Raw genomic sequence first — 15,844 nt, 5'->3', positions numbered from 1 at the left:
GCAGGCTGAGAACCACTGAGCTAGAGGGAGAGGCCTGGGGGGGGGGAGGGCTCAGGGGTCACAGCTGGCGGTGTTGGGGGCTGGGCACCAGGCTTTCATTCAGCCCCTACCCCTGGGGCTGGGTGGCCTCGTGGGCACCTTCCGTGGTGGCCAGGCTGTACTCCGACCAGAGCAGGTCACAGGGCGGGGGCACTGCCAGTGGGTGGTCCCAGGGGCAAAAGCCTCTAAGAAAGGAATCCGGCGGCGGCGGCGGTGGGCACCTCGGGAGCCGGGGGCGGGGCGGGGGCGGGGGGCGGGCGCAGCGGGTGTCCGAGGCGCGTCCACAGCCCGGGTCAGCCCGACACTGGCGCGGACAGGGCCCCGGCGCGGGGTCCGCAGCGCCCCGCCGCCCCCTTGCGGCCGGCCAGGGCCCGCAGCAGGTGCGCGGCCACCAGCAGCTCCGCGCCCTGCACCAGCGCCGCCGCGATCGCCAGGCCGCCCGCCGCCCGCACCGTCCCGCGCAGCCACCGGCGGAGCGGCGCGCCGCAGCCCCGCACGTGCACCAGCCCCCGGGCCGCGTCCTCCTCCAGGCCCAGCGCCCCGAAGCCGCACTGTTCGTTGACGGAGGCTCCGTCCTCGCGGGGGTCAAGGCAGCAGGAGGCCGGCAGGCTGCAGGCCTGGACGCCCGGGGCGCTGCAGTTAAAGTACCTGGGGGGGGCGAGGGGGCGGGGGACGGGGGGGCGCGTCAGTGTGCAGGGCGGGGCCCAGGGTTCGGGGACCACACGCTGCACGGGCACCTCCTCCCACCTCCACACCTTTCCAGGGCCACACACAGGCCTGAATGCACACGCATGAGGCACACAGGCGTGAGTCCACACAGGCACACAATTGTGCACACAGACACAGACACGCACACACGTGGCAGGAGAGCATCCTGAATTAACCTAAAAGCTATTTTCATTTGACACTGAGATGGTTCATGTGCTGTCCTTATTAAAAAACTCCCAAAAGTGACTTCCTAGGTGCTGGCTGAGCTTCTGCATGGCCACCTGACTGTGCACGTGGGCGTGTGTAGGAGTGTGTCCACGTGGGCGTGTGTAGGAGTGAGTGCACGTGGGCGTGTGCGGGAGTGTGTCCACATGGGCGTGTGTAGGAGTGAGTCCACGTGGGCGTGTGTGGGAGTGAGTGCACGTGGGCGTGTGCGGGAGTGTGTCCACGTGGGCGTGTGTGGGAATGAGTGCACGTGGGCGTGTGTAGGAGTGAGTGCACGTGGCGGGAGTGTGTAGGAGTGAGTGCACGTGGCGGGAGTGTGTCCACGTGGGCGTGTGTAGGAGTGAGTGCACGTGGGCGTGTGCGGGAGTGAGTGCACGTGGGCATGTGTAGGAGTGAGTCCACGTGGACGTGTGCAGGAGTGTGTCCACGTGGGCGTGTGCGGGAGTGAGTGCACGTGGGCGTGTGCAGGAGTGAGTGCACGTGGGCGTGTGCAGGAGTGAGTCCACGTGGGTGTGTGTGGGAGTGAGTGCACGTGGGCGTGTGCGGGAGTGTGTCCACGTGGGCGTGTGTGGGAGTGAGTGCACGTGGGCGTGTGTAGGAGTGAGTGCACGTGGCGGGAGTGTGTAGGAGTGAGTGCACGTGGCGGGAGTGTGTCCACGTGGGCGTGTGCGGGAGTGAGTGCACGTGGGCATGTGTAGGAGTGAGTCCACGTGGACGTGTGTAGGAGTGTGTCCACGTGGGCGTGTGCAGGAGTGTGTCCACGTCGGCGTGTGCGGGAGTGAGTGCACGTGGGCGTGTGCAGGAGTGAGTCCACGTGGGCGTGTGTAGGAGTGAGTCCACGTGGATGTGTGTAGGAGTGAGTCCACATGGGCGTGTGCTGGAGTGAGTCCACGTGGGTGGGTGTGCCCCCTCTGGGCATGAGGACTCACAGGTTCTGCTGCCAGTCCTGGTAGGAGGCCGCCCCACAGCACTGCAGCCCGAGCTGGACTTGGTCCATGAGGAAGCACAGGTCAGGGTCATCCTGGTAGTGGGTGATGGCCACGTGCAGGGCGCGCTCCAGGCCGTCCTGCAGGGGGCCCCAGAGAGCCACCACCAGGGCCCCTGCCAGGGCCTCCAGCACCAGGAAGGCCAGGAGGCCCCCGGAGAAGCAGCGCAGCAGGCAGGCGTTCTCACAGAGGGCGCCCAGGCAACCCGCCAGGCTCACGGCGCTGACCGCCAGCCCCCCCAGCACCAGCCCCAGCATGGGGTCTGCAGGCAGGGGGCCCCCCCAGCTGCTCCCCAGAGAGCCCTTGACGGCCAGGCCCCAGAGCCCGATGGCCAGGGCCAGCAGGCCGAGCAGAGAGAAGAGGAAATTGGACAGAAAGATCAGGCACTGCAGGCAGCTGCTTCTCAGCGGGAGGCAGGGCAGGGAGGGGGCCCGGCCTCCCCCCAGGCCTGCCCTCCAGGCCCGTCCCTCCTGGAGCTCTGGGCCCAGGCAGCTGGCAGGGAGGGGTGGCTCCTGGCCCGCAGCATCCTGCAGAGGGAGGAGGGCCAGGGGTCAGAGCCTGCAGGGCGAGGGAGCGGTCAGTGGAGGGGGCAGTTCGGAGATCCTAGACAGCCAGGGACATGGGCATGGGGAAGGGGTGCCGGGGAGGTGAGGGGGCTGAGGAGTCGGGTGTTGGAGGGGGTGGAGAGGACGTAAGGGAGGCCCAAGGCCCCCGTGGGCACCATCTCCTGGGCCTGTGCTTTCCTGGGGGCATGGATGCACCCCGTGCTGGGTCAAATGCAAGGGCAAGGCTGGGCCACACCCCAGAGTCCAAAGAGGGTGCAGGGTGAGGTGAACAGCCCACCCCAATCCTAGCAGCTCCTACGGGCCCTGGGCCTGGGGACATCTCCAACTAGGGGAGGCCGCCAGGGCACTGACTCACCTGGGACAGCAGGGGCCTCTTCTCGCCCTCCTCCATCTGCCCCTCCCCCCAGGACAGGTGCGCTGGTCTCCGCGGCCTCTCTGGCGGGGACACAGACATGGGGGCCGGTGCTGTCCTGTGCCCACCACTCTGGGAGCCGGGAGCTCAGGGCCGGGTGAGCCGGGAGCCCCCCCGGGATGCGCGTCACGATGGGATCATGTGAGGAATCACATTTTAGGGCTCAGGACCGCCCCTGCTTGTCCAGACGCAGCCGCCTTTCTTCCTGAGCCAGTTCTCGGCCTCGCTCTGTGGGCACCAAGGGGTGGGCTGCCCCATGGCCATCACTGTGGGGCCCCAGTTGGGCCTCAGCCTGGCAGTGTCCACGGCTGCTCCCCCTGCTCCCCCAGGGACATGGAGACCTGTGACCTGGCACAGTGACCATCTCGGGCCACTCGCCCACGGCTAAATGCCACTCATTCCCTGTAAAAACGAGCCAGGCCGCGTCCTTCCTGGCTACGAGGTACCTGGGATCTGAGCTCCCAAGGGGTAGGACTGCCCCGGATGGTGTGGCTCAGCGGACAGAGCGTCAGCCTGCAGACTGAAGGGTCCCAGGTTCGATTCTGGCCAAGGGCACATGCCTAGGTTGTGGGCTCGATCCCCAGTGGAGGGCGTGCAGGAGAGAATCCAATGATTCTCTCTCATCATTGATGTTTCTCTCTCTCTCTCCCTTCCTCTCTGAAATCAATAAAGAAAATAAAGAAATACTAGGTATACCGGTTAATAATGTGGATTTTTTTCGATAGATAGAGTTACACACATGTTGATATATATGCGATTGGATATGTATGCTGTTGTATTGCTCCTTCAGATGACCACTTGTTCTGATCGACGGCGCACACACTTTCTGAGCAGCACTTCAAAACGTATGAAGAAGTGGAAAATTGGGTCTCTGAATGGTCTGCCTCAAAACAAGAAAAGTTCTATTGGGACGGTATCCACAAATTACCTGAAAGATGGGGGAAATGTGTAGCTAGTGATGGGCATTACTTTGAATAAAGCACTTCTGATGTTTCTTTTGAAATTATTGTTTTCTTTGATTATAAAATCTGCATTACTAACTGGTCAATAATGTGGATTAACTATTAACCAGTTATACTGTGGATTAATGATTAACTGGTTAATAGTGCAGATTAACTATTAACCAGTTAATAATGCAGATTAACTACTAACCAGTTAATGGGGGTTGACTATTAACTGGTTAATAATGCATATTAACTAGTAACCATTAATAATGTGGGTTAACTAGTAACTGGTTAATACAGATTAACTAGTAGCTGGTTAAAAATGCAGGTTAATAATTAACCGGTTAGTAGTGCAGATTAACTATTAACCATTAATAATGTGGATTGACTATTAACCGGTTAATAACGCAGATTTTGTAATTCAAAGAAAATACAATAATTTCAAGAGAAGCATCAAAAGTGCTTTATTCAAAGTAATGTCCATCGCTAGCTACACATTTCCCCCATCTTTCAGGTAATTTGTGGAGACCGTCCCAATAGAACTTTTCTTGTTTTGAGGCAGACCATTCAGAGACCCAATTTTCCACTTCTTCGTACGTTTTGAAGTGCTGCTCAGAAAGTGCATGTGCCATTGGTCGGAACAAGTGGGAATCTGAAGGAGCAATACAACAGCATACATATCAAATCGCATATATATCAACATGTGTGTAACTCCATCTATCGAAAAAAAATCTGCATTATTAACCGGTACACCTAGTACATACTAAGAAACAAAACAAAACAAAAAAACAAAACACGGTTTGGCTCAGTGGATAGAGCGTCGGCCTGCGGACTGAAGGGTCCTGGGTTCGATTCCGGTCAAGGGCATGTACCTGGGTTGCGGGCACATCCCCAGTGGGAGATGTGCAGGAGGCAGCTGATCCATGTTTCTCTCTCATCAATGTTTCTAACTCTCTGTCTCTCTCCCTTCCTCTCTGTAAAAAATCAATAAAATATATTTAAAAAAAACAAAACAAAAAAACCGAAGGGGTAGGACTTTGTCATGGTGACCCTTGGGCCTAGTGCCTAATATGCCCTAAGGAAAATCAGTGTAGCCCTGGGCGGTGTGGCTCAGTTGGTTGGATTGTTGTCCCATAAACTGAAGGTTCATGGGTTCAATTCCCCGTCAGGACACATGTCCAGGTTGTGGGTTTGATCCCTGGTTGGGGCGCTTACGGAGGCAGCTGATCAATGTTTCCCTCACATCAATGCTTCTCTCTCTCTCTCCCTTTCCCTTCCTCTCTGAAATCAATACAAACATGTGAGAGATGGAACCAATCCTTAAAAATAAAAGGATTGGTGATGAAATAAGTCAGTGGAACAGCATGTGTCCCAAACACTGACATTGTAACAGTCACAACAAAACCAGGTGGAGAGGGCAGGGCCAAGTGGAACAGGTCCCGACTGTCTCCAGCACAGCAGTGACATGAATACCATCTGACAGTAAACCACAGGGTTAAAAGCATAGCTTTTCGCCGCTTGGATGTTCAGTAACTGTTTTGCAATCAAGGGTAGGGTCAGCTACAAAACCTGCAGGGCCCAGCGCAACCTGAAAACGCGGCTCCGTGCGCAAAATTACTAACAATTTCAAGACGGGGCGCTGAGCGGGGGCCTCTGTGGCCGGAGTGGGGACGCGGCCGGACAGGCCTGCAGGAGGGACATTGCTCTAAAACGCAGCCAAGCCGAAGCCGGTTTGGCTCAGTGGATGGAGCCTCGGCCTGCGGACTGAAAGGTCCTAGGTTCGATTCCGGTCAAGGGCATGCACCTGGGTTGCGGGCACATCCCCAGTAGGAGATGTGCAGGAGGCGGCTGATCGATGTTTCTCTCTCATCGATGTTTCTAACTCTCTCTCTCTCTCCCTTCCTCTCTGTAAAAAATTAATAAAATATATTAAAAAAAATAAAAATAAAAATAAAACGCAGCCAAGCCCTGGCCGGTGAGGCTCGGAGGCTGGAGCGCCGGCCGCAGACGAAGGCTCCCGGCTCCACCCCGGGGGTCAGGGCCCACGCCTGGGTGGTGGGCTCCCTCCCCAGCGGGGGCGAAGCCCAGCAGCGACTCTCATCATCATGTTTCCATCTTCCTCTCCCTTCCTCCCTGAAATTAAGAAAAAATATATAAATTTTTGTTCAGTTGCGGCGCACATGCAACAGGACTTGACGTCAGCTCCCGGTGTATAGAACCCGCCTCTCCGAGCGCTTTCCCCGAGGCCGCGGCCGGGGCCTGGGCGGGGCGCCGCGAGGGGCGGGACCAGGGGGCGGGGCCCAGCGAGGGGCGGGGCCGCGCAGGGCCGCCGTGCGCATGCGCGGCCGTTGGTGCGCCCGGAACCCGGCTTCGGGGCTGCGCGGTCCGGGGAGCGCGTTCCGCGAGGCACCGGACGTCGCGGCGGTGGCTGTCCGGCGGCGGCGAAGCTGGAGCGGCGGTGGCGGCGGCGGCGGGAGGCCGGGGCCGGGGCTGAGGCCGGGGCTGGGGCTGCGAGGCCCGCGGGGCGGCAGGCGGCGGCGGCCCGGGCGTCGAGCCCGGAGGCGGGAGCGGCCGCCATGGCCGAGAGCATCGTGAGTCGGGCGCCGGGCGGGAGCGGGCGCCGGGATGAGGCAGCAGATTTGCCGGCGCGGCCTGCCGGAGGCCCCCGCGGCCCGCCCGCCCTCCGCGCCGGGCTGGCTGCGGGGCGGGCCCGGCCTCCCCCTCGGCGCCTCCGGGTCCCCGACCCTCGCCCTCACCCGCGGGCCGGGGAAGGCGGGGGTCTCCCCGCGGCGGGGCTGCCGGGCGGGCCAGGCGGGGCGCTGCCCTTCGCTCACCTCTCGTCGCCCCGTCCCGCCCCGCACCCGCCCAGCCGGGGCCGTGTCACGACTCACCGAGGCAGGCGCTGCCTCCCCGCGGGGCCTGGCCGACCCTTCCCGGGAGCCCGTCGGCGCAGGGCCGTGTGGGAGCCGGTTTCCTGAAGTTGGGGCTCCGCACCCTCGGGTCCTACCCCTTAAAGGACCAAGAAAGCCACTGACAATCAGAAACCGCCCCGCGTTCACTCGGGGAAAGTTTCCCCCCAAAGTCAACATGGCAGGTGGACAGAGGGACCCGGGCCTTCAGGGACGTGGGGGTCCCCGCTGCCGGGCCGCGCGGGAGGGGGGGAGCGGCCTGGTCTGCGGGCCCCGGGCCCCTGCGCCGCCTCCTTCCCTTCCCGGGCCCAGGGGGGCCCAGCCCGGAGGCCAGCGCACCCGACTCCTGGGAAGCAGGCTCCCGGGGCCCCCGACCTGCCTGCCCCCCGCGGCCTCCCGCAGCTCTGCCCTTCCCCGCAGGGGCGGCCCAGCTCCCCCGGTTGTGGGGGACGACAGGGGTCCTCTTCCTTCTTCTGAAACCGATGCCAAGGCTTTTTTGTTTTTTAATATTTTTATTGATCTCAGAGAGGAAGAGAGAGAGAGAGGAACATCCATGATGAGAGAGAGTCATGGACCGGCCGCCTCCTGCACGCCCCGCCCTGGGATGGAGCCCGCAACCCCCCGCCTGTGCCCTGACCCAATGGGACCGGACCTCCTGGTTCCGAGGTGGACGCTCAGCCCGGAGCCCCGCGGCCGGGCAGGTGGAGGTGGTTAAAGCTGAGAGCGGCCTTCTCAGAACTTGTGTGGGCATCGCCCCTGGTCTCGGCAGCTCTTGAGACTTCCCCGAGGAGCTCCCAGCTATTTGCTCAGAAGCAGGGAAGCCCGGAACCGGGCCGGCTGTGTCCCCTTGCAGGGCCGCCCTGGGTGTGGGCTGTCTCTGTGGCCGCGGTAGAGGCGGGGCCAGGGCTCCTCTGGGGCCAGGCGCTCGCCCTGCGGTAGCCGGTAGCCCTGCAGTGGAGTGACTCTTAGGCTCCGCGCTGTCCCCGCGCCCCTGAGCCCGGCCTTGGGCTCCTCACCCGGGAGCGTCACAGGGAGGCGCTGCCCCAGCAGAGGGGCTCCCAGATGTGTGGGCAGCTGGAGGCCAAAGCCAAAGCCTCTGTTGGCTGCCCACGGATGAGGGAGGAAGCTACACAGACAGCCAGGCAGCACGCAGGAAGACGATATTCATGCTCCCAACAACGGGTGTCACAGGGAGCATAGAAAACAACCGTAAAAGTGGAGGGGAACATGGGGCAAAGCCTCTTCAGGAGGTGAAAGCGGATAGAATACGAGGACAACCCCCCCCCCCCCCCCAGGTGGTTGGAGCGTCACCTGTCTGGCGGCAGGCATTGCTGTCTTCTGCCCCCGCGGTTGCCAGGTAGCCACTCACCTTCCGAAGGCTTTGATCAGCATGAAATCAAGTCCTGGAAATGATGCTTTTTTACATTTTCTTAAAATCCTGCTAAGTGTTATCACCGTATGACACACATTTCTTTTCATCTTTACTACAAGTAAATGACAGCCCTGCCCCCGCACTCCAAGGAGGCGGGCAAGGTAAATGACAAGCTAGATTTCCTGTGGTGCTTTTTTAAAAATACATGTTTTTATTGATTTCAGAGCAGAGGGGAGAGGGAGAGAGAGAAACATCAGTGCTGAGAGAGAATTACTGATTGGCTGCCTCCTGCATGCCCCCCCGCTGGGGATCAAGCCCGCAACCCAGGCAGGTGCCCTGCCCGGGAATCGAACCAGGGACCCTTCAGTCCACAGGCCAACGCTCTGTCCACTGAGCCAAACCGGCCAGGGCTGGTGCTTTTAAATCAGTCCAGTGTGTGTGTGTAGATCCTGAAACAAAGCTTGGTCTTTTTGAGGAACCCAGCCACTCACGATTCATGGTGGGCTTTTTTCCTTCCCTTTATTGGAGTCTGAGGGTACAAATGTCCGTGTGTCAGACGCAGCCTTTACGCGTGACGGCCAAGCACTGAAGCGGCGTGTCTGAGGGAGACAGGAAGCCGAGAGTCGGCGGACTCCGCCCTGTGCTTCACCTGGGCACATTGGAGGGCACGGCCAGGGGGAGGGGGCGCCGAGAGACGGCACACGTCCTGGGCGTAGAGCCTGTTCCTGGCGGGTAGTGACCGTCCTGTTTCATTCACGACAGATAATCCGCGTCCAGTCCCCGGACGGGGTGAAGCGGATCACGGCCACGAAGAGGGAGACGGCGGCCGCGTTTCTGAAAAAGGTACCGGTGCTCGCTGTCGCCCGCAGGTCCCCGTCCTCCCTGCGCCTGCCTTCTCTCCTCCTGGTCCCTCCACTCCCGGTCCATCTCCCGCTCTGCTGTCGCCCGCAGGTCCCCGTCCTCCCTGCGCCTGCCTTCTCTCCTCCTGGTCCCTCCACTCCCGGTCCGTCTCCTGCTCTGCTGTCGCCCGCAGGTCCCCGTCCTCCCTGCGCCTTCCTTCTCTCCTCCGCCTGGTCCCTCCACTCCCGGTCCGTCTCCCGCTCTGCTGTCGCCCGCAGGTCCCTGTCCTCCCTGTGCCTGCCTTCTCTCCTCCTCCTGGTCCCTCCACTCCCGGTCCGTCTCCTGCTCTGCTTTCCCTGTTGTGACTGGTTGGATCGATACAGGATCAGATGCGGGCACAGCGGGCACAGCGGACAGTTGTAGGACCAAAGTCCCAAGGGATTTAGAGAGACACAGAGAGAGAGAGAGAGAGGGAGAGACATTGATGTGAGAGAGACACATTGGTTGGTTGCCCCCAGAAACATGTCCCAAACAGGGCCTGGATTGAACCTGCAGTCCAAGTATTTGCCCTTGACCAGAAATCGAACCCGAGACCATTTGGTACACAGGCCAGTGCTCCAACCACTGAGCACACTGGCCAGGCACAGGGCTGTATTCATTTTTAACAGTGAATAATTGGGCTGTACATAGGTGTCCTATAGGGGGCATTGAAATGGCCTTCTGCCCTCACAAACTTGCCTGTAGAGTGTGTTGTCCACTGTGGCACTGCTGGCTCCATCTTGCTGTCCCCACAATTGGTGGCCTTGGTCCTTGTTGACATGTGGCGTATGCCTGTAGGAATGGAACAGCAGTTCTCTACCTGTGGGTCGCAGCCCCTTTGGCGGTCGAGCAACCCTTTCACAGGGGTCACCTAAGGCCATCCTGCATATCAGATATTTACATGACGATTCATCACAGTAGCAACATGACAGTGATGAAGTAGCAACGAAAATAATGTTATGGTTGGGTCACAACATGAGGAGCTGTATTTAAAGGCCCAGAAGGTTGAGAACCACTGGAATGGAGGTTGGCAGGTGCGCTGACATCATGTGTGTTGCAAGTGCCTCACAGAATCTCAGGCCTTGGTTCCTGCTCCTCCCTCAGCTCCCTCTCAGGCCCCTCTCTGCGTCTCAGCCGAACCCCAGGGCAGTTCCTCAGGCCACACTCGCCAGGCCCACATCCTGTCTGCCATTGCGGCCCCTGTTGAGTCACCCCAGGTCCGACCTGTTCTTTCTCGGGGCGGCTCCTAGTCTGGTCATAATTGGCCTTTCAGCGGCATGTGACACAGTCCCTCCTTTTAACACTTGGAAACTGTTTTTAAAACCGTGAAGTAAGATACGTACTGAGAGAGGCTTGAAAAACGATGAAGCAAAGGCCCAGGTCACAGTGGCGGTGGTGCCAGCGTTCCGGCAGCCACGGGGCAGCCCTCCGCCTCCTCCACCCCGGCACCCTCTCCTGCCCCGTGGGCTGGGGTGGAGGAGGCGGGGTGCTCTGTGAGGCTCTGCGGAGCTTGTGCCCAAAGGCCAGCCTCGCGTTAGGTGTCGGCCGGCATCTTCAGGTGCAGAGCTCAGACTCTCCTGGGGCAGTGGCTCCACGGGAGCCCTGTGAACACACCGGGACTCCGCCCGCCCCGGGGCCAGCTCATGGGCGGGGCGGCCTCCGCTGTCCACTTGGGCATCGCCGTCCGTGCTGACAGGACCAGGACGCCCGTGGTGTGCTCGTCCGTCTGCAGCCACCTTCGCTCCGAGGGCTGGTCTCGCGGCTCCCCTGCGAGTGTTACGTCTGGGAGTATGTACCGTCCCTACAGCCAACATCCTGCAGAGGAGGGCTCATTCCTGGGGGCAGCTGCAGGGCTTCGTCCACAGGGAGCATAGTTTTTGCAGAATTGGTGAAATACCACAGTTAATTTCAGTTTATATCGAAGCCGTTTCAGAGAAGAGTCAAATTAAAGCTATTATTTTTAGTCTTGAGTCCTAATTTTTTTGTACTTGGGGACACAAAATTTCAGTCTTAATTTCCTGATGCTTAATTTTATAATGCCACTTTTAGCTTGGGAAAAAACTACATGGTATCAAATGCTTATTTCAGTATATCGATATAAAATCGTAACTTTGTCTTAAAGATCATTTTGATCACTTTTAGAATTTCAGAATGACAAGGTGATTTGGAGTTAGTTTTAATCCTTTTTTAAAAATCAGTAGAAAATAGGTTAGTACATAAAGTTAATCATTAAGTCAACTCTTTCCTTATAGTAAATACATGCGAGGCTCTATCAGTAATTCCATGTGAGAGGAGGCATCACTCGTAGGTAAGAGAGCCAGGGAGAAGAGCGCGCGTGCGGGTCTCCCGGGGCCCTGCCTCGTCTCCCTCGGGCTCGCGGGGCAGTGGTGTGAGTTTCCCGTGTGTCACTCAGGCTCCTCAGGTCTGGGTTCTGCCGGGTCCGTGGTTCTGCAGCCTGCAGCGCGCCCACGAGCTCTTCCTCCGTGAGCCTGTGGCCACAGCCCCTGCCTGTGGCTGATGGGAACGGTCTCCTCCGACCCGTGTGGGAGGGTGTTTCCAGCTGCGGGCGCAGGGCTGACAGACCTGACCCCGCGCCCCCGGGACGCCCGTCAGCGTGGGCCCATGTCCCGGGATGGCTTCCTTCTTATTCCTCCTTGAGGTTTGCTGAGCTCCCTGGGCTGTTATTCTATGGTTTCATCCAAGTGGAGGTTTTCAGCCGTTTTCTTTAAGGGGTTTCTCAGCTCTGCTCTTACTCTTTCGGGAGGATCATCTGACATCGTCCCAGGGCTCCTCGGCCTGTTCATTTCTCTCCTGTAGTTTCTATTAACCTATTTTTATGTTAATCGGCTCCTCCTTTTGTCGTCTCCCTTCTGCGGAAGCATCCGGTGAATTTCCACGTCAGCTGCTGCACATCCATGTGGACGAGGTCCTCCTGCCCTTCCCCAGTCTGCGCTGTGGCTCTGCTCAGGCCTCTGCCCAGGCTCCTCAGAGAGGCCGCCCTGTCCTCGCGCCTCACTCTTCCCTTCCTGCCTGTGGTCTCCGTCCTTGGTGACTTTGTCTCCCTTGTTGGGGTTCAGACCCCCGATGGCAGGAGCCTGGCCTGTTGCACTCACTGTTCTGGGTACCGGAGCGGAGCCAGCACGAGGACTGCTTGCCGCGTGCTGGGTGCCCTCGTGCGTGGCCCGCACCCGGCCCAGCGGGCGTTCAGCGCTGATGCGCAGGCGTCTTTCGCTGCTTCGTCCTTCTCTTAGGGTCAGCATTGGAATTGGGTTTTTACACTTGACTTCAACAGAAGTTGCCCCCAGACACAGTCATGGCTCTGAAATGTGCCCTCAGTCTGAGTGTTACGTGGAGCTGTGCTTCTTTTTGGCCACTTTTCTCATTTTGCTGGACATCTGTTTAAGCAGAACTGATTTCCTCACGAGAGCGAAAGTAGCGAGAGATTTGGTTACCAAGGAGCAGCTTCTGAGTTGAGTGAGGGTCCCCGTCTCGCCTGGCGTGCGCGCCGTCAGCACTGACACAGCTGTTTCATGAAATCTGTTGTTGGCTCTTTCAGGTCGCAAAGGAGTTTGGCTTCCAGAATAACGGCTTCTCAGTTTACATCAATAGAAACAAGACCGGAGAGATAACAGCATCATCCAACAAGTCCCTCAACCTGCTGAAGATCAAGTGGGTACCACTGTGAGGAGACGCGGGGGAGGCCCTGGGGGCTGCTTGTCGAGCCTTTTCCTCTGGCGTCCGGGTGGCGGGGGCCACAGCGGCACGCCGACAGCGTGGGCGCCGCAGATGCGTCCTGAGGCGCTTCACTGGGAGCGTCTGGTGAGACAGACGGTGTTTGGGTGGATTCGGTGAATTGTGGTCACATGAGAACAGCAAGTGCAGCCCAGCCGTGTGGCTCAGTGGTTGAGCATCGACCTATGGACCAGGACGTCAGGGTTTGATTCTTGGTCAGGGGTGTGCAGGAGGCAGCTGATCGATGATTCTTTCTCATTGATGTCTCTCTCCCTTTCCCTTCCTCTCTCTGAAATCAATGAAAATATATTTAAAAAAAGAAAAACACCCTGGGGCCTCGGCGGAAATTCCCGACAAAAAAGCAGCATGCCTGGCCCGTGTGGCTCAGGGGATGGAGTGTTGACTTGCAACCAAAGGGTCCCGGGTTTGAGTCCAGTTGGGCACATACCTTGGTTGCAGGCTCCTCCCCCTCCTGTGCCCTGGTGGGGGCTCATGCAGGAGGAAACCAATGGATGTGTTTCTCTCACAGATATTTCTCTCCGTTTTCCCCACTTTCTCCCCCTCTCTCTAAAAAGCAATGGAAAAATATCCTCGGGTGAGGATTTTTAAAAAAAGCAAACGCAGACAGTATGTCTCTGAGACTCGTCTTCATCCAGCAGTGCCGTGTGTGCGTGCCCGCGCGTGTGCAGGAACGAGGAGAAAGAAATGGAAGGATGTGTCCAAAGCAGATAGGATGGGGGGCTGGAGAGGGGGCTAAGGAGCGAATGAAGGGAAGTGGGGGCCAAGCAGAGAATGAGATGGCGGGAGAAGCTGCCTGCCCCCCAGTCTGTGTGGTGACTCCAGCTGGCCCTTGACCCATGAGGGTCTGAGCTGCGCAGGTCCACTCCTATGCAGATGTTTCCCAGTAAACACAGTATTTTCAGTCCGCAGCTGGAAACCGAGGGTCAGAGCCATCAGATATGAGGGTGGCCCTAACGCCGCGTTCCCGGGTCAGCAGGGTGTCCCTCTGTGTGAAGCTAGAGAGGCATGTGGCCGTGTGTCATCAGTGCTCACGTGCAGTTGGCAGGAAAGCACCGTTGCAGAGACCCTGCTGCTGGTCTTTCTAAGCTGGAAGCAGAGGGGAGACGGGAGAAGAGCCGTCTGGTCTCTGTTGAGAGTGGCCGCCTCGTGTTGAGCTTTCAGCCTAGTCGGCCTGGGCTTTGGCAGAGGTCAGACCCTCACATCCAGGTGGTGTCTGTGCAGCTCAAGGGCCCGAAGGCAGATGGGCCTGGACTGTTTGTCGTTGAACAGGCACGGCGATTTGTTGTTCCTGTTCCCCTCGAGCCTGGCCGGACCCTCGTCAGAAATGGAGACGTCCGCCATGGTGGCGCTGAAGGCTCTTGGGGCTCCCAACGTCGTGGAAGACGAGATCGACCAGTACCTGAGCCGGCAGGACGGGAAGATCTACCGGAGCCGCGACCCGCAGCTGTGAGTGCGGCCGGGACTGTTTGTAACGCGTCTGCTGGTCACGAGGGTCCAGGAGGAACCCAGGTTGACCCTGATGTGCCCAGAGAGACCTGAGTGCTCTGTGCGGAGGGGGGAGGAGGGGGGACACCTGGGCGCGCCTGCAGGGGGCTCGCCCTGCCACCCCGTGTAGTGAAGGTGGAGCCGCTCCAGCATCGCACGCACGGACTGGCTTCTGTTCTTCAGTGAGCACCGTGTCTGCGGAAGACAGTGCCCCTTCGAACGTTCGCTTTTCTCCTGGGACCATATAAATGCCTGTGACGTGTGCTTTCCTTTAGATTTTTCAATGCCTTTTAAGGAAAGCAGTTAGAAACACCTGCGTCTGCGCTCGGGGAGCAGAGCTGCCTGAGGGAAGGTGGCTGCCCGCAGCGGAGTCTTGCTAACTGCATCCTCCCTGGGCGTGGAGGTGCCAACACCCAGACTCGGGGGCTACAGACGCTGCCTTTGCAGCTTGTCGGTCTCGGACCCAAGAGCCCGAGTGGTGCTCTGCTGCTGTCGGCACAGAGCCTCTCCCACGTCCTTTCCTCCTGGCGGCCGCTGCCCGCTCCCCCCGTCGGTGCCTTGAGGCTTCATGAGCCGCGTGTGCATGTGCAAGCTGACCTCTCGTCTAGCCATAGAGCCTGCCTGTTAGAGACCAGCCCTCTGCCCAGAAATGTCGAGCTCACGGCACCTAAGAGCATGACCCCATTTGAAAAGGGCTCTGACTGAGCCTGGCCGCGTGGCTCAGCGCTCAGAGCGCCAGCCGGCACCAGTCAGTGGGAAGGAAAGCGCCATTGCAGAAACCCTGCTGCTGACCTCTCTCAGCTGGAGCGGGAGAGACGAGAGGAGGGTTCTGTCTCTTGGAAGTGGAAACCTCGTGTTTACCTTTGAGGGCACCCTGCCTGGGGCGTACAGGCCCAAGCAATCGATGTGTCTCTCACATCGATGTTTCTCTCTCCCTTCCCCTCTCCCTCCCTTCCTTCCATTGTCTCTGAAAAGGCAATGGAAAATACCCGAAGGTAAGGATTTACAAAAAAAAAGGATTATTTGAGCCGGGAGGGACCACCGGGCTTTCACCCAGCCCGTCCTCCTCGTGCCCGGGTGCCCGTCCTCCTCGTGCCCGGGGCACGTCCACTGTGGCTTGGCACACAGCTCCCAGGTTTCTCTGCCCGAAGTGGCTGCACCCGAGCCAGGCATCCTCTCCGGGCTTTTTCCAAACTAGAGTTGTTTACCTACCTCTTTCGGGGTCTGCCGTATCCATGGACCCATTTCTAGTATTTGCTTAAGACTTTTATTTATTTAAATGACTTTACACCCATTCCCTGTGATTTTGTTAGTGTCAGAAGCGCCGGGAGGCGGCACGAGGCTACAGGCTGCTAACCACTGTGTTTCTTTGCCCCGCGCTCTTCGCAGGTGCCGCCATGGGCCGCTGGGCAAGTGTGTGCACTGTGTTCCTCTGGAGGTGAGTCTGCAGCGGTTCCTGCTTCCCCGGCCGGCTAGGCTCTCCTGGAGCCCTGCACTGCCCTCGGGGCTAGAGGACCTCGTCGTCCCTCCAGGGCCCGCCGCACAGAGGCACAGAGGCGAGCCCTT

The 15,844-nt window shown here is 59.2% G+C and overlaps 2 protein-coding genes across 2 annotated transcripts in view; one reads left to right on the top strand and one right to left on the bottom strand.

Annotated features, from left to right (window-relative positions):
• Positions 1-332: 332 nt before the first annotated feature.
• Positions 333-2,978, bottom strand: TSPAN10 (tetraspanin 10; the record flags this gene model as incomplete). Its single annotated transcript, XM_081108997.1, has 3 exons — positions 333-687; positions 1,902-2,485; positions 2,880-2,978. 3 exons carry the CDS (start codon positions 2,976-2,978, stop codon positions 333-335), a joined length of 1,038 nt encoding a protein of 345 aa, XP_080965123.1.
• Positions 2,979-6,400: 3,422 nt separating this feature from the next.
• Positions 6,401-15,844, top strand: part of NPLOC4 (NPL4 homolog, ubiquitin recognition factor) — a 29,765-nt gene continuing 20,321 nt past the window's right edge. The window contains exons 1-5 of the mRNA XM_081110393.1: positions 6,401-6,471; positions 8,924-9,004; positions 12,597-12,709; positions 14,063-14,239; positions 15,668-15,716. Of these exons, the coding sequence (XP_080966519.1) occupies positions 6,457-6,471; positions 8,924-9,004; positions 12,597-12,709; positions 14,063-14,239; positions 15,668-15,716 (435 nt within the window). The 5' untranslated portion in view covers positions 6,401-6,456. The remainder of the gene's footprint in view (positions 6,472-8,923; positions 9,005-12,596; positions 12,710-14,062; positions 14,240-15,667; positions 15,717-15,844) is intronic.

The sequence above is a fragment of the Myotis nattereri genome, assembly GCF_964212035.1.
Source record: "Myotis nattereri genome assembly, chromosome: 16".
NCBI classification, from domain to species: Eukaryota; Metazoa; Chordata; class Mammalia; order Chiroptera; family Vespertilionidae; genus Myotis; species Myotis nattereri.
This window is presented reverse-complemented; position numbering and strand designations above follow the sequence as displayed.